The sequence below is a fragment of the Gracilinanus agilis genome, chromosome 4 (assembly GCF_016433145.1).
Source record: "Gracilinanus agilis isolate LMUSP501 chromosome 4, AgileGrace, whole genome shotgun sequence".
Lineage (NCBI taxonomy): Eukaryota > Metazoa > Chordata > Mammalia > Didelphimorphia > Didelphidae > Gracilinanus > Gracilinanus agilis.
Genome location: NC_058133.1, coordinates 369,347,288 through 369,372,372, shown reverse-complemented (window position 1 = coordinate 369,372,372; position 25,085 = coordinate 369,347,288). Strand labels below are relative to the sequence as shown.

The window sequence follows — 25,085 nt, the reverse complement described above, 5'->3', positions numbered from 1 at the left end:
GAAAGAAGTTACTTTTTGCAGCTTGAGAAAGAACTCGCATTTTTTCTCAAAATGTTTACCTTTTTCCTTAACGCAATACAAATTCTTTTGTGAAACCAAGATATACCCAAAGTCCTCCTATAAATTATTATTCCATATTTTTCTTTTCATTTTTGGTGTATGAGACAATCAATGTGAAAAAAATGAATTCCATTTCTACTCTCAGCAGGCATATGGGTATTTAGTATGTCCACCTTTCAATTGTTTCCTGTTCCTTCTCTGGTGTTTACACATGAAATAAGACCCAGGTTGTTGGTCCTCCAGGGAGCTTAGTTGACTTCCAGACATTCACTTAGAGTGAGCAAATGGAAGGGAAACATGGCATTATTGAGAATACTGTTTCCCTACTTTGTGACAATTTTTAATCTCTCCCAACCCTGTCAGATTCCTGATGATTTTGTGGCTGCGAGCTCTCCAGGACATATTGTGATTGGAGGTTTGTTTGCAGTTCATGACAAAATGATTCGTTCAGAAGAATATCCCACAAGACCAGAAATCCAGACTTGTGAGGGGTGAGTAATGCCTCAAAGAACACATATTAGATGTCAAGATTATGCCATGGGAGCTAGTCATGTAAATTGTTCCCTTTTACTCCTATTACCATCTAAATAGCTCTCATAAAATTGAAATCCATGAAGAACTTGATTTTAATGTTACATATGCTAGGTTAGTCCTGTGAGTCAGTGAGAAACTTTCATTGCTACAGAAATTTAATGTATCCTCCAAAATTAGGAATAATTTGTAACTTCAATTGATTTATTTCTGAATTTTATTGAGCAAATGTTTTGGAAGGCTAATAAGATGAATGAGAAAATATAATAGCTCATCCCTTACATAAGCACATAAAGCAAATTGAGTTAATCTGTAATTTCTAATGTTATTGTGCTAGAATTGTGATCAAGTAATACATATTTTTATTATTTCTCAAAAGATGGTTTTGAACTTTATTTAATAGGGAATGGGAAGCCACTAAAGAATTTTGTATATGCCAAGGTCTATACATAATTATAATTAGTCTGGCAGTAGTATGTATGTATGAATAGAGACAGGAAAGAATAAGAATGGAAAGATCTGAAAGGAAGCTTTTATAGTAGTACAGGCAGATGGTAAATAGGATCTCACTAGGGAGAAACAGTGAGAACAGAAAGGAAGAAATTAATGCAAGGGGCATCTAGGTGGACAATGGATAGATCATTGAACCTGAAGTCAGGAAATCTCATCTGCCTGAGTTCAAATCTGTCCTTAGATACTTACTAGCTGTGTGACCTTAAGCAAGTCACTTAAACCTGTTTGCCTTAGTTTCCTCATCTGTAAAATGAGTTGGGAAAGGAAATGGCAAACCACCCCAGTATCTCTGCCAAAAAACCTCAAATGGAGTCACAAGGAATCAGACAGTTTTGAAACAAACAACAACAACAACATGATACAATTAAGTGCCACAAAATTAGAATTGGCATGCATCAATGACTACTTGAACATGAGAAGTTGAGGAATATTAAAGAGTAAAATATAATCCAAGATTTTGAACATGAGAACCTGAGTGAATGATGATGCTACTAACTAAAAGAATGAAATCAAAATGAGAAACTAAATGTTAAAAAGAAGATTAATTTGGGGCATACTGAAGCTGAGGTACAGCTAGAGATGTCTTCTTATTAGTTGGTGTTGTGGGTCTGGTCCCAGAAGAAATGTTGGAGCCAGTATCTTCACATAGTTGTGGTGTTTAAAGCTATGAGACTGAATGAGATCACGTAGGGTGATTGTATATACAGAGGGAAACAGAAAAGGGATATAGTTGATAAAAGGAGAAGAAGGCAATTGAAAAGAAGTTTGAAGTCGCCCTTGGACTCTTCTCTTTTCTTTTCTCTACCACAGCCCCACAACCAATCATTTTTGGCTAAGTCTACTTTCACAACATCTCTTCCATCTTTCCCTTCTCTTCATTGATTTAGCCTCCACTGTAGTTCAGAACCTAACCACCTCTTATGTGAACAACAGCCTTATAACTGAACTGCTGGTTTCCCATCTCTCTACCCTCCAATTCCTCTTCCATGTAACTGTCAAAATAACTTTTCTAAAAGTGCACGTGTGATCATAATAACTCTAATGCTTACTGAGTTTTCAGTGACATCATAATGACCTGAAGAAATGTAAATTACTCTGTTGGGCATTTAAAACTTCATAATTTGGCTTTGACTGATCTTTCCAAATTGATGTCATATGACTTCTCATCATGCACCCTTGATTCCCATTAAATTGGATCACTTGCTATTTTGCATACATGACATTCTATCTCCTTTCTCTGTATCTTTAAACAGGCTGTTCCCTAGCCCAGAATGCTTCCATTTCTCACCCCTTCCCCTTGTCATCTCAGCTTTCTTCAAGGCTCTTCAAGGCTCCTCTCTGGTGCCATAATCTTCCTGTCAGACACCTTCTAGTTAGGGTTCTTTTCCAAACTGCTTTACATTTACTTTGCATATGTTTTGTAGTATTTGTGTGTATATCAATAATCCTCTCCCACCCTTCCATTAAGGAATAGAATATAAACTCTTTGAGCATAAGGGATGTTTTGGTTTTGCATCCCAAGCCTGGCACAGCACTTTGCACGCTAAATAAAAGCAAATTAAGTGCACTGACCTGAGAGATCTCTAGTAGCAGAGCTCTGTCCTTGGTCCTATTGTGTTCAATTTTTTTTTTAATTGGTGGCCTGGATAAAGACATAAAAAGCATGGTTACCAAATAACTAAGTAATAATTGGCTAGATCTCGAATAATGAGTTGGTTTTAATAAAATGACATGTAATGGGAATAATGGTAAAGTCAACTAAAATCAAACTAAATACAAAACGTCAACTAAATACATATAAGATATAGAAAGGCTGGCATAACAAGCTTTGGATGCTTAAAAATGTAATGTGTTTCAGTATTATAATATGGATAACTAAAAAAGCTAATGAAATGTAATTATAGCACAATGCTTAAAGTATTCCAAACTAACATGACCACATCAAGTCTGTTGTATTTAGTTCAGCTCTGGTTTACACATTTAAAGAGCATTGACAAACTTGAGATGTTTAACCTGGAGAAGAATTGCGGAGAGAGGTGTAAAATCTTACAAAGAATCACTTAAACTAAGCATTAACTCCAACATGAATAACTGTCTTCAAATACTTAAAGTGCTCTTATATAGGAAAAAAGGGCTTGTTCTATAAGGTTCTTTGGGCAAGACATGAATAAATCAAGGACTGATAGGCAAAAGTTTCAGGAAAGCAATTCAATTTTGACTCAATATATAAAAGAACTTATTCAACTATTATAGATATTTTTAAATGGAATGGAAAATTATAGTAATTGCCCTATCACTTAGAAGTATTAAAGCTGTGGCTAGATAACACATCAGCCATATCATGACACTTCCATCTCCAGGGGATTTTGAAGAGTGATTTCCCAGTTGAAAGTTACATTAGACAAACCCTAAGATTCTTTGAGTCTCTGAATTCTGTCTGCCATATGTTTCTCTCTCAATCAAAAAAAAAATAACTGAAAAGTAGACCTTAAGGATATTTTTTAGACTTAGCAGTCATAGCCATTCCTTATTAATCCTTCTAAATACTTTTTGAAAACCCACTATTTAGATTCCCTTAGAATATAGATGTGTTTCCTAATAGAAACTAGATATTCTCTAGACTGCCTAACCTTTTCCCAGCTATAGTTCAGAGAGAATGAACTCAGCTCCCCAAAGTGTCTTTTTGGTACCCAAAGAAAAGTCAAAGTTTGTAGACATATTTAGCTAAGTCAGTGAGAGAGAAAGGAGTTGGTATTTTGCCAAAATGTCTGACTCTAAAGCAGTGATTCCAAAAGTGGGCACCACCACCCCCTGGTGGGTGCTGCAGCTATCCAGGAAGGCAGTGATGGCCACAGGTGCAAATGCACCTATCTTTCCTATCAATTGCTATTAAAATTTTTTTTAAAAATTAATTTTCAGGGGCTCTAAGTAATATTTTTTCTGGAAAGGGGGCAGTAGGCCAAAAAACTTTGGGAACCACTGCTCTAAAGGGAAGAAGCATTTGAAACTTTACATGGAGATAAAAATGAAATGTTCCATCCTGTAACATCAATGTATATGCTGAGTTTGTATGTTTTATATTGTATTTATATGCATAAATGTATGTATACATGTATTATAAATTTTTCTGAATTATAAATTCTCTGTGATTTTTTAACCCTCTTAGAGTCTCCAAGAATGAAAGACTATGTCTTGAGGAAATCCTGAAAGCTGTTATGGGACTTGATTGATAGAAAAAATACAATAAACTTTTTCTTCCCCATTTAACTTGTTTTAAAATGAACACAGTTCATTTTATCATCATGCTTCAAGTCTAGATGCACCAAAAATATAGATTGACTACATTTTTAACATAAGCACTGCTAGTAAATGAAAAGACAAATTTCAGAATAACAGTATAGTGTAGTAAGATTCCACTCCCAATTGCCAACTACCTCAATATTTCCCTCATCCTAGCCAGAAATAATAAAACAGGGGGCAGCTGGGTGGCTCAGTGGATTGAGAGCCAGGCCTAGAGACAGGAGGTCCTGGGTTCAAATGTGGTTTCAGATACTTCCTAGCTGTGTGACCCTGGGCAAGTCACTTAACCTCCATTGCTTAGCCCTTACCACTCTTCTGCCTTAGAATCAATAAAAAGTATTGGTTCTGGGGCAGCTGGGTAGCTCAGTGGAGTGAGAGTCAGGCCTAGAGACAGGAGGTCCTAGGTTCAAACCCGGCCTCAGCCACTTCCCAGCTGTGTGACCCTGGGCAAGTCACTTGACCCCCATTGCCCACCCTTCTTCCACCTATGAGACAATACACTGAAGTACAAGGGTTTAAAAAAATATATGTAGTGATTAAAAAGTATTGGTTCTAAGACAGAAGCTAAGGGTTTTAAAAAAAAGAAGAAGAAAAAAGAAATAATAAAACAAATGGAAATTGGCTTCTGAGTCCCAGACTTAACTGTCACAAAGCATCAAAATTGCATCTAAACACTTTAGTCAATGAAAGGTCTTAGGTCCCTCCTTACTCAATCTTATTATTATTTAACCTATACTTCTGAATGAACTTGATTAACTATTTTGCCAGCCAAAGGAAGATTAGATCAACAAACTAGAATGGGAGTTTGGTTTGAGGATCAGTCATAGTGATAGCTATGAGAAGAGGCTACTAATAGTGTTTGATCTGACAACCTGTCATCAGCTTCCTTTAGAACTTAGTTGTGTGTCTATAAAGAGAAAGAAATATTAAAAAGCAATCATAAATATGACTCAAAGGCATCAAGAAAAAGCTAAGTTTATAATCTCTGTTTCAGAAGTCAGAGTGTGCGCTAGAGAAATATTTCCACAAAAAAAAAAGACTCATATGAACAATGTTTAAAGAAATAGGCTTTAGTTATCTGTTATGCAGAGAATTTCAATCCCCAAAGATCTCAGGGAAATGAGGCATCATTAGAGCTTATTAAAGTGTAATGTCCTATTTTTTTAAAAAAATACTTATTTTCTGGCAGCTTTAAAGTCTCAATATTTCTTCAAGTTCTTGCCATGATACACAGCATTGAAATAATCAACAATTCCTCACTGTTACCTGGAGTTAAACTGGGGTATGAGATCTATGACACTTGCACTGAAGTCACAATAGCAATAGCAGCCACACTGAGGTTCCTTTCGAAATTCAACTGTTCCCAAGACATCGTGGAGTTTCAGTGTAACTATTCCAAGTACACACCAAGAGTTAAAGCTGTCATAGGAACCAGCTACTCAGAAATAACTATTGCTGTTTCCAGAATGTTGAATTTACAGCTCATTCCACAGGTATGTCTTATCTTGAATCTGTCTTGCTTTTCTATTTGCATCTACATTAGTTAACACAATGTTGTGTACTCACTAGGCACTTAAAAAATACTTTTTTCATTCTTTTGTAGTTCACTTTTGAACAGGGAGAGGGAACCAGTGAAGAACCTAAGGGAATAAGCCAACCCAATCTGAAATTGTTTTGTTGATGGAAATTCTGATTCCTCATTAGTTTAGAAAAAGCATTTGTGTTGTCTTTGCACGATGTGGTAAAAAGTTGGAAGACTGTTTCTAGCTGACTAGGCCTCACTTCATGAGTTTGGATCTCAAATTGCCCATATAAAGAATGGTGGGGATAAATTAGGTCTTCTAAGCTAAAATTCCCTTCTACTCTATGGAAATTACACATAGGGAAAGGTTTTCTCTTACATCTAACAGAGCCAAATAGCATGAAGCAAAGAGATCAAAGGATTATGAAATGTAAAACAGGAAAAAACTATAAGATTCATGGATTCAAAATAGATTACACATAGAAGGTGCTGAGAGTTCATCCGTTCTTGCAATTTCATCTTAAAATAGACCTGGCCATAATTGGCATAAATAGTTACTGCCATAATTAGGTCTTATGCCAAATTTTCTGTAAACTTATTTTCTCCTTCATTGTTTTTCCCCTCTGGGCTTATAACACTGCTCATATGTTTCCACCTCCTCCTCAGTAAAGTTTAGGAAATAAGCTTATATTCTAACCTTTTGCCCTTGTTTTCTATATCAAATATTTGCCATAGCTGCAAAGTTTTACTTCCAACAAGATTTGTCCCATGCTTGTTTTATGATCATACAAAATTCTTTCATAAACATAATAAGGATTTGCTGTTATTGTTCACTGGTACTCTGGCTAATATATCAAATAAGGTACAAAACAGAAATACAGATAGGGTCAGCTAGGTAGCACAGTAGATAGAGCTCCAGGCCTGGATTCAAAAAAATTCTGGCCTCAGACACTTCCTCACTGTATGACCCTGGGTAAGTCATTTAACCCTCATTTGCTAGCCCTTTCAGCTCTTCTGTCTTAGAATTGTACTAAGAAGATAAGGGTTTAAAATTTTTTAAAGCATAGGCTCATCAAAACTATTCATTATTATCATGGAGTATATCTAATAGAAAGTCTAAATGTATGAGAAACTACCAATAGATGACGAATTTACCTATATGCTATTTCCTTTGTATTAATTGCTTAAAGTTCTAGAATATTAGAGTGTTCTAAATGAGAGAAACACTGAAAAGTTCAGCCACCAATCCTCACAGGGAAAAAGAAAGAAGGAGTCGTTATTATACAAACTATGATGTCCATTTAAATGTATAATCTTTTGAGCTGGTCATTTTATCAGTGAATACAACTTGGTCAGAAATTGTAGACAGACAAGGAGCTGAGTACAGAATTAAACAGAAGAGGGAGTGAAAATATGTTCTGACAATTGATATATTAGTAATGATGGGAAGGAGTGTGGTGAAGTGGAAACAAGAGGAGATTGGGAGTGAAAGTCCTGGGACCTAATCCCAACTCAATCACACACATCTATAAGATTCCAAGCAAATTACCTAATCTCTCTGGGCTCAGTTTCTTCATTTGTAAAATGAGGGGAGTATTGTATCCTTTCTAGCTCTAAGGCTATCATCCCATGACGATAGGCTAATATTAATTGCAACACTGAACCAAATGAAGTTTACGTTAAAAGACTGATTAAAATTAAAAGGAGCTTGGGGCAGCTGGGTAGCTCAGTGGATTGAGAGCCAGGCCTAGAGACAGGAGGTCCTGGGTTCAAATATGACCTCAGACACTTCCCAGCTGTGTGGCCCTGGGCAAGTCACTTGACCCCCATTGCCTACCCTTACCACTCTTCTGCCTTGGAATCAATACACAGTATTGACTCCATGACAGAAGGTAAGGGTTTTAAAAATTAAAAAAAAAAAATTTTAAAGAAATTAAAAGGAGCTTAACCTAATTGGGGACAATGTTTTAGCCCATATAATCTTGCTATACAGAGATAACAGATCAAAAAAAGAAATTTCATTAGATAATCATGTGCTGAATGCTATAGTCTCTTAAACTCTGGCTGTAGTGGGAATTCAGAGAAGGGAAAGATCAGTGAGGGTTAGGTTTAGTCAGGAAAAAAAGAACCTTCATGGAAGAGGTGAAAAATTAAGGTGAGGATAAGTTAACATAATTTCAGTCCATTTAACTGCCACTTGGGACTCACCATCCATCACTATAACTGATTTGTTTGGTCCACTTTCAGGTGAGCCATGCTTCCACAGCAGAAATCCTAAGTGATAAGATCCGCTTTCCTTCTTTCTTTCGAACTGCACCCAGTGACTTTTACCAAACCAAGGCCATGGCACACTTGATCCAGAAGTCTGGGTGGAACTGGATTGGCATCATTACCACTGATGATGACTATGGACGTTCAGCACTTGGCACATTTGGAATGCAAGCTTCAGCAAACAATGTATGCATTGCATTCAGGGAGATCCTCCCAGCTTTCCTCTCTGATAACACCATTGAGGTCAAGATCAATCAGACTCTTGAAAAAATCCTGGAGGAAAGACATGTCAATGTCATTGTGGTATTTCTGAGACAGTTCCATGTGTTTGACCTCTTTAATAAGGCCATGGAGAGGAATATAAATAAGGTCTGGATTGCCAGTGATGCCTGGTCAGCAGCTGTCAAGATTAGCACCATTCCAAATGTCAAACGCATTGGCAAGGTGGTGGGGTTTGCATTTAAAAGTGGAAATATGTCCTCTTTCCATGATTTCCTCCAAAATATACACCTCTTACCTAATGAAAGAAACAAGCTATTAAGTGAATATATCATGCTCTTGTCATCTTGTTCACATGTTAAGGACAGTGATTTGAATTATTGTATTGCCAACCATTCCCAGGGAAATTGGGTCTACAGGATGGTGGAAAGCAACTTCTCCCTGAGAAATGACTTCTTGTTGGACAATGCTGAGCCAGGTCATGTCCACAGTCTTCAACTTGCCGTATCTGCTCTTGCCCATGCCATTCGGGATCAATGCAGAGACCGAAATTGCCAGAATCCAACTGCATTTCAACCCTGGGAGGTACTGTAACTGTATGTCCAATTCAATTACTTCATTATTATTATTGCTTCTGTCTTTCTTCTTTGCTTCTTTATATTCTGGGTTTCTCTGGTCTTTTCTCCTTTCCCATTCAATGAAAGAGGTGCATTTGCATAGTTGAATAACCTACAATCATCTTAGAGTTCTGCTTTTTCTACAAGGATTAAAAGTGATATATGAATAGGGGCAAGGACTGACCCTACAATTTCATTGGCATTGGGAACTCCCGTATGAAGAAGTGCCCTCTATCAATGGAGTAGTGGGCATCTTTTCTGCAATCTTAAGAACTGCCTAGCATTGAGATTGACTTGTCCAGTGTTACCTAGACAGTGAATGACAGTGATAGAACTTAATCCTAGGTCACCTTGGCTTTAAGGCCAGAATTCTATCCATTATCTCACTGCTCTAAAAAAGATATAGTTAATATTTTTGAAAGAGAAATATAGTTGAGTGATTTCCAAGATGGTTATCATGTTTATTCTAGTTTGCCTTCAAATATGGGGGGGGTGTGATAATATCAAATGAGAAATTAAGAGATAGATCTAGAAAGCTAACCACCCAAAGTTAGCCCTTAGGCCATCTGATTCTAAGACCTTCCAGTGCTCTTTCTCGTTAAAAAAGAATATACTACCTCTAGGGTCAATGAGTGATCCATGGTCTCAATCATATTGATAATCTGTCTACTTGTGGCAAAATTTTAATTCTGGATTCCCCAACTGAGTTTTGTCCCTTGTCTGCTGGCTGAGTTTCAGCAAGGAAACTGTTATTCCTTCTTTTACTCAATTTCTCTCTGAGTCATGAACCTCCCTCACAAGATCATGAAAGCCTACTAATAACTCCTATAGTTAATCACATGTATAATCACATGAGGTTCAGAGAGACTGAATGATTTGCTTACGGTCACACAGCTGCCAGTAAGTGTCCAGGCAAGATTGGAACACAGGTCTTCTCAAGTTCAATGCTCTGTCTACTGTGCTATCTCAAAAATGTAAATAAGCCATAAGATATATATGTAATCTTTTTCCTTGCTTTCTCTTCTGAAAGCATATTGAGCTGGAAGGAATCGAAATAAAAATTTAATCAGATACTGATACTCTCACTGATTTTCTTAAATACATGCATAAGGAAGAGAAAGTAATTTATATCTTTTTCAAATGATAGCAATTTTGCCTAATATTTCCAGCAATGTTTTTAGATTTATTTGTATGTCTTGGGATAGAACATACTTGAATACTTCAGAAGATCAAAAATACATAAGCGAAGATACATATTCCTTTCCATCAGCACAGATCATATGTCTCTTCTGCTGTGGTAAACAGTCTTTATGACTTGATGTGACCAAAATAATTCATTATCTGTTGTCCAACTTTCTGATAATAAGCCCTTCCACACTTAGTCCTCTGCTGACTCTCCATCATCAGCCCATACTTGAAACCTTTCCAGTGTGGTAAGTCAAGTCAGCAAGCATCTATTAAGCACTCGGTGCTTAATAATTTGGAATTAAAGTTTGGAAATAAGTTTGGAATAAGAACAGCTCACATGTATATAATATTTAAAGGTTTGCAAAGCACTTTATATACATTATTGCAATTTATTCTCATAACAAAATCTAAGCTCTAATCTATCATCTTATTTCCCTTTCTGCCTCCCTCCTCTGCCCCCAAGCAATTTATAAATGCCAATAACTACCTATTACCTCTAGGATCAAATATAAACTCAAGTAGACATGTAAAAATCTTCACTGATCACCCCTTCCTTTCACTCTATTCTTGCACATTACACCCCGCCATGCAACAATTCAGTCATACTGGCCTACCCTATTCCTTATACTCCTCCTACTTCTGGAGAGTACATTGTCCCCTATACCTAAAATGCTGCTCCTCCTCAGCTCCCTATGCTAGGATAATCCCTGGTTTTCTTCAAGTCTCAACTCAAGTGCTCCCTTTCAGGGGATAAAAGTTCAAAACAATAATCAAACCTTTGAAAGGAAAATAAGATATTTAGCCTCAACTTGGAATGCCCAGTTACCCACTTTCTATCCACTTGTACTTTAGCATTTAAATTCATTTTTTTAAAACCCCAGACCAAGCATCCTGGTTCAGCAGCTTACAGAAATCAGGACATGGAAGAGTCAAAGGAATTTTTATTTTTATTTTTATTCAAAGGAAATAAAAAAGAACTATCTAAAAAGAAGTTATACCAACTGAAAAAGGATATAAGATATTATTGTCTTTGTCATAAAGGAACATTTTGATGCTTGAAAGGAGTAGGAAAAGAAACTTGGTTTGACAAAAAACTCTTTTAATATGTATATGGAGAAATAGTTTTCAGATGGAATTTGATCAGTTTGGAACAGAAAATAAACCATGGCATAAATATGATAACTCGATCACTTTGTAAAAGCTGCAGGATGATTCCTTCTTTGTAAGAAAGAACATTTATTTATTTATTTGTTTGTTTGTTTGTTTGTTTGTTTGTTTATTTATTTATTTGTTTGAACCGGAGAAGTGTAAGTGCAAATAAGTACTTTGTAAATACGGTTTTAAGGACACAAAATGAGATGGAAGGATATGCAAAGAACCTAGAGTTTCAAGATATCATGGTCTTTCAGAGGGAAAATTAAAGGCATACATGCAGGCAGACAAAGAGACAAAGATCATATAATGTCTGAATTTTGATCTTTAACATTGATTTCTTAGGACATTTGATGTTTTGCCATTTTAAGTAAAAGGTGAGTGATCAAACATCAAGGGGCTCTTATTTAAGCCACTGATAAATATCAGAGATAGGAAAGTGAGACTGAAGGAGAAAGAATCATGAAAGTTGAAGACTAGCAGGAAATCAAAAGCAGCTTTGTCTGAGATTTTTATTAAGTAGCTGCATCTGGAAGTCAGTAGATAGAAGGCTTCAGTCATGATTCTTCACTGGTGGAGAGAAGCTCAACTGGATGAGTTTCAGTTTCAAAAACTGTATTTCATTACCATTTCAAGTATGAGAGAGGTACGACCTCTCAGATACACTTGTTGCCATTTGCTGCCCCCATCTGGTTTAAGAACAAAAGAAAAAAAAAGTGAAAGATTTTCAGCCACTTTGCTGATTGTGTTAATTGGCTAATACATAATCCTGGAGAATGAAGAGCTAGTTAGGTCTATCTGCCTTTCTCATAAAGTCCTCTTAAGCTATTTGCTGTGAGTACTGTTCTAACTAGATAACTCAACATCCTGTTTGTTTGGCTCACAAATAGCCAGACTGATGATAAGTTCTTTGGCTAAGGGTAACTTGGGCTATCAAAATTAGTAGGTAACATTTTCTCGACACCTTCTTAAAGGTGATTATAAATTGAAAGAGCTTGTAAAAGCTAGATTAGGTTCAAATCTAGAAAATTTGCCCAAATCAGCAGTGGTGAAGACTAGCAGACCCCAGATCACATACCAGAGAAGCAGTTAGTTCCAAGTGGTGCAAATGTTCCTGAATGAACCAATAACATCAAAAGTCTGAAAGTCCCAAGTTAGGAGCACATAGATTTTCCTCTCTAGTATGCTTCCCTGATGAGTTCCCATAAGTGTATTCTCACTCTTTCCTATAGATACTGAGTTCATTGATAAGAGAGTACGGCCCAGATTTATACATTTATTATCATTCACACTACTGTTTAATATATGGGCGCCTGTGGGTGTCATAATTATTTCTTTTGCCTCATCAATGTATAAATTGTTTTGTTTAAGACCCAAAAGTGTTATCATTGTGAGTATGCAGAAAGAGAAATACATCAGTAGGGGCTCAAGAGTTAAAGCGGTGTATAGGGGAAGTGCATTCCCTATTAATAGGATTATTCTGACTTTGAGAAAACTAAACTGTAACCACGAAGTGATAGTCCTTCTCTGAAACAGAGACTTTGCCATTGTGAGAGAAAGTTGGAGTAAATAAACTGCCCAGAGAATAAGAGAATAATAACATATCTAGAGGTACATGATGCTACAATGTGGATGGTATGAGGTGTGAGGTGCTACACTGTGGATGGCCATCCCCACTTGAATATAACATATCTATTTCTTTGTACAAATCATTGGTAAACATGTTGAATTGCTCAGAATCAATGTAAAATGTCCAGAGCATTTTACTAGAGACCTTTCCCCATGTTACCACTGATAAATTATCATAACTGTTTGGATCTGGTGATTCAATCAGTCCCTGAAATAAATTACCTGTTTCTTTTAGGAAAGTTATAATTGTTGGGAAGAAAAAGTTACAAAAACTAAACCATTTATTGGTGTTGTGTCTGGGGACAAGGGATAAACATACCACAGTAAATCACATAGTGCCAAACATTCCAAATCTTCCTATATGTGGCATAAGCTTTTTGGTTTTGAAATACATTGTCCAAGTGTTTAAATATGGTAACAGAAATGTAAGGGGAAATAACTGCCTATAATATCTAGGACATTAATGATCAGTATTTAGTATAAATAATATTGTATTACAGCTGATGATTAATATGTTTTGTTCACCTCAGTATTTTCCCTTGGGGAAAAAAAGCATATAATTGCTCATTTATTTGTATTACATAAATGTTATCACTATTTATAGAACACACAGCATTCAAATCTTTACGCCTTAAACCTAATTAAATTCAGGAAAAACAAATAACAATTACAGTCCAAACACAGGAGTGGAAAATGATATGATTAGTAAAGATTTAAGCCAGTGGACCTTGTATCTATTTATTGTTTAAGAATGAAAAGGGAAGAAAATTGATACTCAGATTTTAGCATGAATATGGTATCTCTACTATAAATTTTTTTTTACTTTTGCCTCTTTTTTATTTGCTTGAATAAGATTTTGCCTCCTACTGCTGAAGACTCACCAGATCTATAAAAAGAAATGTTTATGTTGAGACTAGTGCCACAAATCATGCCCTCCATTCGAGTAGGTGAGGAGATGGGTAATTCCCTATTTTAACTATTTTTTCTTAACTAGGTGCTAAGTTTCATTGTTTCTACTTTGCAGAAAGAATACAAGTACTGTCAGTGCTCTCTAAATTTGGCATCCTGGTGTCCTCAATTCAGTAGTTATGGATATACATCTCAAATTTGATCATTTGTTCCTTTAAATTGGTACCAATAATGTCATTAATTTGCTGATGATTTTAGATAGATGTTACTTATCATATTAAGGAAAGGCCCATTTATTCCTTTGCTTTCTAATGTTTTTAATAAGAATGGACATTGTCCTTTGTTGAAGGCTTTTTCTGCATCTATCGAGATAATCACATGATTATTAGTTTGGTTATTGATATAGTCAATATTATAATCAATAATACCACAGGTAGGGACTCACTCAAAATAGTCGCGTTCTGTCATGCTGCTCACTTGCTCTTTTATGCCTTTGTTTCATAAAAACATGATTTTATGATCTTTATATAGGATTAAAGAGGTTTTTTAAGTTAGTTATTGATAGGTTTCATTTCAGAAGAACATGATTTTGTGATCATCATATAGGATTAAATAGGATTTTTGGTTCATTATTGACAAGTAAAATGGAATTTATTCACTTTTCTCTATCTTACAGTAAAAAAAAAAGCTCTTTATCAAAAATAGGAGATAGTACAGCGCACCAATGCAACCCCAGAAAGCATATTAATAATACTTAAATTTATATATTTACAATGATAATCCACAACTCTACAGTGCTTTAAGGTTAATAAACTGCTTCTCTTATGACCACCACCCTGTGATGTAGATAGTACATCTAGTGCATAGTCCAATAGCAGGGGCACAATATAAGATTTAATCAGGAGACCCTACATTCTATTTCAAACTCTACCACTAATTATCTCTGACTTCAGGCTAATTCCTCACCTCTCTTGGCTTCCTTTTCTTCATCTTCTGAATCTAGCACCCTTTTCATGCCACACATTAAAAATATCTGATATAACATTATGTATGTGTTAAATTGCTTTCTGGGTTTTTTTTATGTTTTTGCATAGTTACTCGAAGCACTTAAAAATGTGACATTTACTGATGGCAAGAATGAATTTCAATTTGATTCACAAGGGGACATTAACACTGGATATGATGTTCTGCTTTGGAAGGAAGTCGATGGACGCATGACCATTATCACCATGGCAGAATATGATCTAGAAAAAGATGATTTCATTTTTAAAGATAGTGAAACTGAAAAGGAATTCAGGGATCTAAAGGTACTTCAATACTCCCCTGCACCATAACACCCATTAGACTGGGTACATGCCTAATAAATCTGAGTATGAGAGGGTTTTAAATAGTATTCCTTAATTAATGTTCCCATTATGACATTGCAATAGAAAAATGGTGTTTTCTTTAAAGAATAATAGTAACAATAATAATGATAATAGATCAATATTATTCTACAAGGTTTACAAAGTGCTTTATATGAATAAAAGGAAAAGCATTTTAATCACTGTCTTATGTGGCAAGCACTATGCTAAGTGATGGGGATATGGATGTAAAAGACAACCCCTGCTCTCAAGAAACTTATGTTCAAATAGAGGGAAACATACAGAGAGTCGGGGAAAGAGGAGAGGAGTTTGGCCAGGAAGAGATGTTTTAGTTTTAGCTATCTGGATGATGAGAAAAACCATAAGGGAATTTATTAATAATAACCCTTCCCAGTAAAAATAGCAGTATTTATTTTTATTACAGTTTCAGAACTAGAAAGCAAAGAGGATGAAGTGGGAAAGGTACTGCCAAAGCAAAGTTGAGCAAATGAAAAGAAGGAGCCTGGAGTGATGCATAGCTTTGGCTAAGTAAAGGGTAATTAAATAATTGGCCACAGGACACACTCACCAATCACTCATCATCTCCTTTAAACCCTAATAATAACTCTGTGATGTAGATTATACAAGTAGGTACCATCATCCCTATTTTACATGTGTGAAAAATAAGGCTCAGAGACATTAAATGCCCACGGGTTTTCCTGACTCCAAACCTTTAAAAAAAAATAAATCATAATATTGATATTGTGTTTTTCTTGTCAAAACTTGCATTTCAGAAGAGGGTCAGGAGCTGCCACTGAAAAGATATTTGATTCATTCGTTCACCAAACATTTATTGTTTTTAGCTCAAATTAGAGGCATACTTAGATTTGATCAAAGGAAAAAATTCTCAACTACTAATTATCCCCAAGTAGAATGGGCTACACTAGCAATCTTCAAAGAATGGACAAATGACTACTTATCAGGTATGTTACAGAGTGGAATTTTTACTAAGATTACTGACTCAGGTAGAGGATAGAGCTTTGGAGCAGGGGTCATGAAAACCTAAGTTCAAATCTAGCCTCAGGCAAATCATTTAATCTGTCAACCTCTGAAATAATATAAAGCACTTTTCCAGCCTTATGATGATATTTAAATGCTAGTTCTTATCATTAATATATAAGTTGGCCTAGAGGGTAAAAGAGGTCCCTTCCAAATCAGTCTGTATACTTCCAAGTGACTGTTCTTTATTGTGATTTTCTGACAATCATAGTAGCCATATCAAGTACATAGTGATTTATTTATTTCATTGACTAAGAACTCGCTAGGTAAATTCGTTATGTCTTTGTAAGCATCCTTTGACCCTTTTTCTTATAGCATATAGCTGAATTCTCTAACCTTTTCTATAAAAATAATCTATCTTAACTTCCCTGAAATTTTAAGATCACTGAGTGAATGAGAGGCAGAGGTGAAATTGAGTCATGGATGGTGCTTCTGACGATGGCTGTGTGGGATCACAGTGCATTAGGCATCCCCATTGGAGTGAAGGATCTATATAGTGGTGGTAGCCACTTTGAGGAAGAAGCATGATAGTATCTTTTCTCACTGTGCTAAAGCTTTTCTCTTCTTCCCCATCCTCATAAACATATCTTCAAACCATAAACAGGGATGAGACAACTCTACAAATTTTTGTTCCATGGACTGGTATGGCCAACAAATTTCACACCAACTAGCTAGCCTACAGGTAATAAGCCTCTCTATATTTAACCGGGCTGGCCCTTGGAAAACAAACATAGTCTGTAGCTAAGGATATGCTCAAAGTTTCTCCAACATGATTGAATCTGTCCAAACATATGCTGTCCTGGCAGAGTCTTCAAGAACCGAGGCTCACTTCCACACCACCATGAAGCATTAGAATAGTCTCTCTTTAGTATCAACTGTCAATCTTTAACAACTAGTTGGGCAGACAAAATGCCACCAAAACATGCTGAATGAACTAAACACAAAGATGGGGTAGGGAGAAGCCTAGATTCATCTCCTCTGTGATATTTTATTCCAGTTAATGGAAAAATTATTTTCTCTTTCCTAAGTATACAACACCTGGATGGTACTTTAGGTTAAAATTTTGTTGTGGGTAACCCTCAAATCAGATAACCTAAACCACAGATAATCTAGAATTTATCATAACTGTGTTTAAATCACAAAAGAGATTGTCAGCACAAGGGCACCAAATCAAGAAGTCATTCAAATTCCAGGCACATTTGGGGACAGTTGGGTGGCCCAGTGGATAAAAAGCCAGGCCTAGAGACAGGAGGTCCTGGGTTCCTCTGTCTGACCTCAGATACTTCCTAGCTATGTGACCCTGGACAAGTCACTTAACTTTCATTGCCTAGCCTTTATCACCCTTCTGCCTTAGAACTGAAACTTAGTATTGATTCTAAGACAGTAGATAATTTTTTTTAATCTAGGCACATTTATCCTACTCAGATCACTTTCTCTTCTACATAAAAACAGATGGGTAGGACAGCGAAATGGCTTCAGACTTGAATTTGTTCTAGTAGTGTTGTGGCCTCAGCAACAAAAATCTCCAGATAGCCTTGAAAAAAGTTTTATTTAACCACTTGACACTATTATCAAGTTAAAATGAGTATCCTGAGATTGATCTGTCTTGTAACAAGTGTCATGAAGATTTCCCGATTAACATAAGGAAGACTTGACTTTAAACACTAAAAAGATATTTTAGAAATAAAATTTATTATAATTATAAAAGCCAAAGAATCAGTAGCAATAGAGCAAGTGCCTGAGCATTGAGAAATCTACATTCAACAGGGATAAATTCTTATGCAAGTTTTAAAAAGTCAACTTTACACATATAGGATGGAAGATGTATAGTGAGTAGTTTGTCTAAAAAAGATTTAAGCGTTTAAGTGGACAAAAAGATCAATATGAGTCCACAACAAAATAGGAGAGCCAATGAAGTTAATGTGATCTATCATCCTGGAATATCCATATTCAAAGATTTCTCCTCCTCCTCCTCCTTCTCCTCCTCCTCCTCCTCCTCCTCCTCCTTTTCCTCTTCCTCCTGTTTATTCCTGGATTTCTAATTTCATTGCTTTAGGGGAGGGCTGGTATAGAAACCAACACAGATCAGCAACTCAGCTCTAATAATCTTTTAACAGTTTTCTGAAACACTGTGTGGTCAAGTAACTTGCCCATGGTCACATAGGTGGTATGAATCAAAGGTAAGACTTGAATCCATATCTTCCTGACTCCAAAGCCAGGCCTTTATCCTTTATACTAGAACATCTCTCTGTGCCAGACATAATACCATAAATTTAAGCATCTTGCCCAAAGACACATAGCTGGGATTGCTGAAGTGAGCTCACCTGTGCCTAAACTGGGATAGGAACCAGCATCTTCAAACTCTGAAACCACACAAATCACTTTGCATATTTAAATATTGTTTATGTCTTCAGGATTGGGAGCAGAATTTTTACAAAAGATCTCTATCTTAAACCTAAAGAGAGAGATTTTCACCACTTTAATCTTAACCATTTTCAAAGATTCATCAGATTTATACAAACTATATTTTCAAAATCTTCTCCCTTCCTTTCACCCCAGAAAGGAGAATCTCTAGCATAGGAGTTTTTAACTGTTTTTGTATAACACAGACCCCTTCTCAGAATATTGTTTTTAAATAATTGAATGAAATACTAAATTTCAGTTAGAGGTTAATAAAAATGAAGATGTAATTTCTGCCCACCCCGCTCAAGTTTAGACACCCTCTGAAATCTATCCACAGACCCATTAGGGCTAAGAATCCCTGATCTAGAGGTTACCTCATACATAAAAATAACTTGCAGGAACTAGAAAGCATCAGAGGCCATCTTGTCCAACCACCACCTCCTTTTATAGATGCTTGAAACCAAAGTCAAAGTGGCTTAACTGACTTGTTGACAGTCACAGAGGTAGTCTGCATCAGAGGGAGGAATTCATGTTCAATGACTATTCCTTCCACTGTCCCAGTGTAAGAGATGAATCTAGGGTCTGCATTCCACTTCCATCTCTGCCTATTCTCCATTTTGTTTTAGTTGTTTTTCAGTCATGTCCAACTCTTCATGACCCCCCTCTGGGGTCATGGTTTTCTTGGCCAAGATACTGGAATGGTTGGTTTGCCATTTCCTTCTCTAGCTCATTTTATAGATAAGAAAACTAAGACAAATAGGATTAAGTGACTTGCCTAGAGTCACACAACTAGTAGTATTGGAGGTTTCAACTCAATTCTTCCTGACTCCAAGCTAGGCACTCTATCCATTGCACCATCTAACTGCCCTTATTTCTCTGCATATTTTAAGCCTTTTCAAGAAATTAACAATTACATAAATATACATAGTTTAAAATATATGAGACTGGATTTCTCCTTTAAAAAATATCCTCTAACTGACATTTGTTTTAGCTTTTTAACCTTGTTTTCAGTCTTCTAATTGTCATGAAAATAATATAAACACATGTATCTAAATCTCTTTCCAAGAATTACATTTACATTGTAAGTTAAAACACTGAAAGTATTTGTTTCATCCCATTTCTTCCTAGCAAATTCAATCGAAATGTTCCAAGGAATGTAGTCCAGGTCAGATGAAGAAAACCACCCAAAGCCCACACACATGCTGTTACGAATGTGTAAGCTGCCCTGAAAATCATTACACCAATCAGACAGGTAAGAAAAACATGTCTACGATCCAAAGACTCAACCTATACCACTCCTTTCAAGTCTGACATTTTCTAATGTGTCCTTCCAGAATCTCTCAGGACTCCAACTAAGTCTTTTTTTTCCCTCAGTCATATCTTTCTTTTAGAAAAAAAGTGGCGAATGCTATATGACAAATAATGTTTTTTTTTTGGAAAGTACAACTCATCAGTACATTGAAAAAAGTTCAAACATATATGCAATGTGTAAGCCCTCCTACTTCCATAAAGGTATAGGTTGGCAGTGTCTTCTCATCTTTTCATTTGGAGTACCACTTGATCTTTATAATTTTGTTTCTTCCACTTTTTATTTCTTTGACTTCATTCTTTCAATTGACATTGTGGAAGTTCCTGTATATGTGTGTGTATATGTAGATATATGTAGATATATATGTGGGTATATACATATATTTCCCCTTTGGAAAAAAAAAGTGGTGACATACCCAGTTAAGGGAAAAGTCTCGAAAAAATATACCTGCCAAGTCAAGATGTCAAAGGGGGATAATAGCCCCTGCGTCACAACAGAGAATAATAAGATAATATCCTTAAAGTGCCTTGAGAGCCTTAAATCGTTGTGTTAAAGTTAGCTGTTATTATTGTTAAAAATAGATGTTATTGGGGGCAGCTGGGTAGCTCAGTGGATTGAGAGCCAGGCCTAGAGATGGGAGGTCCTAGTTCAAATGTGGTCTCAGACACTTCCCAGCTGTGTGACCCTGGGCAAGTCACTTGACCCCCATTGCCTACCCTTACCACTCTTCCACCTATAAGTCAATACACAGAAGTTAAGGGTTTAAAAAAAATAGATGTTATTATGCCCTAGATGACACCGTCTCTCTAGCAACCCCTGAATGACAGGACTACTGAGCACAAGAGCAGCCCAGAGACACCTGGATGCAGCAGGCAGGTGTATGTGGGAGATCTTATCAATGTCCCCAACCAGTGGTAAAAAATTAAGACATGAAAGAAGGAACTTTCAACTGGGACAAGGAGGCTGACTCCTGATAGCAGAGAGTTGCTAGTAACTTATTGTTTGTCATTCCTATCTTTAATAATATCATGGTGATCAGACCAGAGAGCAAATTAAAGGATTAGAGAGGTCAGCAGCCATCAGAGACCTAAAAGGACAAGATGTTCTGATCCCAGAAACTGAACCTAGGAGAGGAGTTCTTGATTATCTTGCCACCCACTGGGGCCTCTTTGTAATGGCAACTTAGCCTCAGAGCTGAGAGATGGACTAGACCTGGAGAGATAATATGGCCTAGGCTACACTTACTTTTAGGCAAGAAAACATCAAAATCAATCCAGTTTTTTCTTAAGGAGGTCTCTCCCAGGGTTCTTGTGAGATTCAAATGAGATAATATTTGTAAAGTACTTGCAAATCTTAAAGCACTATAAAAATGCTATTTTATAGCAGTTTAAATAACTTATTGCACCTGCTTTAGGATCTCTTCCCTTTTTGGTTTTTTTCATTTTTTATTGTCATGCAAAACACACTTCCACATTGCTCACTGTTGTAAGAGCAAACTCATACATAACCAAAACCCCTAAATAAAACCACAAATATACGATGTGAAAGAAGACTCCAACAGTTCTTTCTCTGGAGTTTCTTCTCTTTTCTTGCAATATAAAATTTCAACAGATCTCACATTCCACCATTTCAATTCCCTCTAATTCACTTCAATAAACATTTAAGTGCTACTAATAAGTACAAGACAAGAACTTCCAGGCCTAGAGATCTAGCCTCTGTAGCAGACGTGTCAACCACAGGGTTTGGCTCTTGGACCCATAACACTCCCTTGTATAGCCTAAACTGTATAAAAACTGTATAAAAATGTAATTGGGAAATATTTAACAAAATAAGTAAAAATACAATTTTTCATATGCATATGTATATGTCTTAAAATTAAGTCAATGTGCATCTATAAGTACCACTACATACAAGTTGTGGGCCTGCTTCTATTTATTTGATGCCACAACTCTACACCAATAAAAGAACTTTGGGTAAGTATCCACTAAGACTCCATTGGAAGCCTCCTTTTGTCAATGTAATTGAACTTGGGCTCTCAAAGGCCATGCTAGTGGCACAAAAGCTCCTTTAAGTCCTATCAGACTAGATAGGAAATAAGCACAGATATGGTCTACAGATGTAGCTGTATTTTCCAAGTACTGGTCCAACTAAATTCAAAGATATTCTTCACCAGGTTAACCACTGGGAAAATAATTTTTCAGCCACAGTAACCCAAGAGGGCTGTCAACTATGCTGTAGAGAGGTTATAATCTGCATTGATGGAATTTGATGAAATCACAGATTCATGAAGCCCTGAGAAAAGAAGGGAATTATAAGGAGCAAGGAAGCTAATTTCCTTTTCTTTGTTAATGAGATTGGTTTTCTGGTTTGGGAAAAGGTGGGAATAGAAATGACTTGCATTGAATACCCTGATACCAGAATACTATGAAATCTGTAATATTAATTCTAGTGACTGGGATTCTGATATTTTTAGAATGACCCCATTTCCAGTACCTGTTATAGAAGGATCAATGAGACACAGTTTTGGCATAGCAGATAAGAGAGTTGACCTCAGGGTCAAGAATACCCTAGTTCAAATCCCACCTCTGACACATGTAATTCTCAATTAACATTTCAGTGCTCTAAGTAACTCGCTAAGACTGAGTTTCTTTCTTTCTTCTTTTTCTTTTTTGTTTTTTTTTTTGGATTGTAGTTTCAGAAAAAGTGCAGGCAATTATTGATAGAGAGAATTTCTTCACTGACAGTTCCCTGTACAATAAAATCATAGGTCCAGTCCCCATTCCTGTCTGCCATAAAAGTCTAACCTACTGATGACCACTGTACTGCCAAGGAAGAACCATTGGCACTTTCTAAGTGGTCTGACATATTACTTCTTTTTCCAAACTACACAATAGCTAATAATAATAGCTAGTATTAATAGAATGCACTGTTTGCAAAATGCATTACATATGTTTCATTTTATCCTCACAGCCCTGTGAAGTAGACGTTATTTTTATCCTCATTTTACAGATGAAGAAACCAAGGCAGGCAGAGATTCAGTGACTTCTCTAGTCACTTAGTCATAGCAAACAAATGTCTGAGGAACAATTTGAACTCCGGCTTTCCTGAGGTCCGGTCTAACTCTATCCATCTAGCTGTCTCTATGTTCATAATTATTATTCATCAAAAAGAAATCAGACCCTCTGCAAATATATTCCTTCTTGGAAAACTCTCTAGGTTCCTTCTTATCTTCTTTCCTGAGACTTAGGTACTCTGTTACCTTGAATACAAAAGTATGTGTTCCCCTACACATACATATACTTTGTCCTTAAATCCCACCTAAGTCTTCATCACCCTGCCTCCATATTTACTTCCTTGTCTCTTCCCTCAGCTGGTTCTTTCTCTTTCTCTCTCTGTAAGATCACTAAATACTTTTATAGTTAGACCCTCTTGACCATTGTCTATGTCTAAACAGCCCTATCTCATGTTAGAGTCAGAAATGTCCAAGCAATTCTTTATAATGCCCCAGCCTCTCCTTCCAATGGTCAGTTGGATTCTTCCAGACCCAATGCCTTCTCTTTCATAGATATGGATCACTGCCTGTTATGTGACAATAAGACCCACTGGGCCCCAGTGAATAGTACTGTTTGCTTTGAGAAAGAAGTCGAGTATCTCAATTGGAACGACTGGTTCGCCATTCTGCTCCTGACCCTCTCAACGTTGGGGATCATCTGCACTTTTGCAGTCGGAATAATATTTACTAGAAACCTGAATACCCCTGTGGTAAAGTCCTCTGGGGGCCTGATCATCTGCTATGTGATTCTCCTCTGCCACTTCTTCAACTTTGTCAGCACAAGCTTTTTTGTGGGAGAGCCGCAAGACTTCACGTGTAAAACCAGACAGACCCTCTTTGGCGTGAGCTTTGCCCTGTGCATCTCCTGTATCCTGACAAAATCCCTGAAAATTCTTCTAGCCTTCAGCTTTGAGCCCAGATTGCAAAAGTGTCTGAAGCGCCTTTACAAGCCCATACCCATCATAGTGATTTGCACAGGGGTTCAGATGGTCATCTGTACAATATGGCTCATATTTGCAGAGCCTTTTGTGGAGGAGAATTTCTCTATACCCCGAGTCATTATCTTGGAGTGCAATGAGGGCTCCATCATAGCCTTTGGCACCACGCTAGGCTACATAGCTATCCTGGCATTCGTTTGCTTCATATCTGCCTTTAAAGGCAGAAAGTTGCCAGCAAATTACAATGAGGCTAAGTTCATAACGTTTGGCATGCTCATTTACTTCATTGCATGGATAATATTTATCCCCGTTTATGCCACAACTTTTGGCAAATACCTACCAGCTGTGGAGATCATTGTCATTTTAATATCTAACTATGGAATTCTGTGTTGCACATTTTTTCCTAAATGTTACATTATTCTCTGTAAGCAGGAGACCAATACAAAATCTGCCTTCCTCAAGACTTTGTATACATACTCTTCTCAAAGTGCAAGCAGCCTTAATGTGAGTCATATTTCATTGGATTCCAGACCCAGTGAAGACTCTCTTCCTAATCAGAACTTCCATTGCAAAACTCCAGGCACAACTGAGCAAGGCAAGGTCAGCCAGTCACAAGTGGCTAAGTATGTACAAACTCCAAGTAAACGAACTGCTAAAAATATGGCTGGAATACTCCCAAGAAAAAGGACATCAAGCATATGAATGAAGAACTCCTCACTGCATGAATGAATGCTTCCAGGGAGGAAGAGCAAACCATTCAAGGTCAAGAGTCACCATTGCCCAAGAATTCTTTCCCTGGGTTTTCCATATCAAAATTATCGTCAAAGACAAACTCACACTCCCTTCATAGCACTGAATTGTTGTCGTGCCCCAAAACCTTCTGGACATTACTTTAGAGGTTTGGCTTATTCTTCAGTGAGACTCCAGGATGGGCCCCCCCTCCAGATTCTTCACTGTTGCTCTCTTTGGGACTGATTCATCAGTAGGACCATTTGGTACACAACAGAAATAATTAATAGAGAAAAAAAGTAAATTATTCATACTTACCTGAAACAACAAATAATTGTCAT

General features: G+C 36.7%; 1 protein-coding gene across 1 annotated transcript; it reads left to right on the top strand.

Moving 5' to 3' along the window:
• The first annotated feature begins 357 nt into the window (after positions 1–357).
• Positions 358–24,717, top strand: GPRC6A (G protein-coupled receptor class C group 6 member A). Its single transcript, XM_044674567.1, has 6 exons — positions 358–551; positions 5,594–5,897; positions 8,174–9,001; positions 15,006–15,218; positions 19,845–19,968; positions 23,591–24,717. The coding sequence occupies exons 1-6, from the start codon at positions 358–360 to the stop codon at positions 24,715–24,717; spliced, it is 2,790 nt and encodes a 929-aa protein (XP_044530502.1).
• The last annotated feature ends 368 nt before the right edge of the window (positions 24,718–25,085 follow it).

What these genes read in the sequence shown, in the direction of transcription:
- GPRC6A (XM_044674567.1), top strand. Translation starts at nt 358, where the DNA reads ATGGCATTATTGAGAATACTGTTTCCCTACTTTGTGACAATTTTTAAT. An exon ending in CTGCATTTCAACCCTGGGAG is followed by an intron (nt 9,002 to 15,005) that starts GTACTGTAACTG and finishes GTTTTTGCATAG; the next exon opens with TTACTCGAAGCACTTAAAAA. An exon ending in AGGAATTCAGGGATCTAAAG is followed by an intron (nt 15,219 to 19,844) that starts GTACTTCAATAC and finishes ATTTCTTCCTAG; the next exon opens with CAAATTCAATCGAAATGTTC.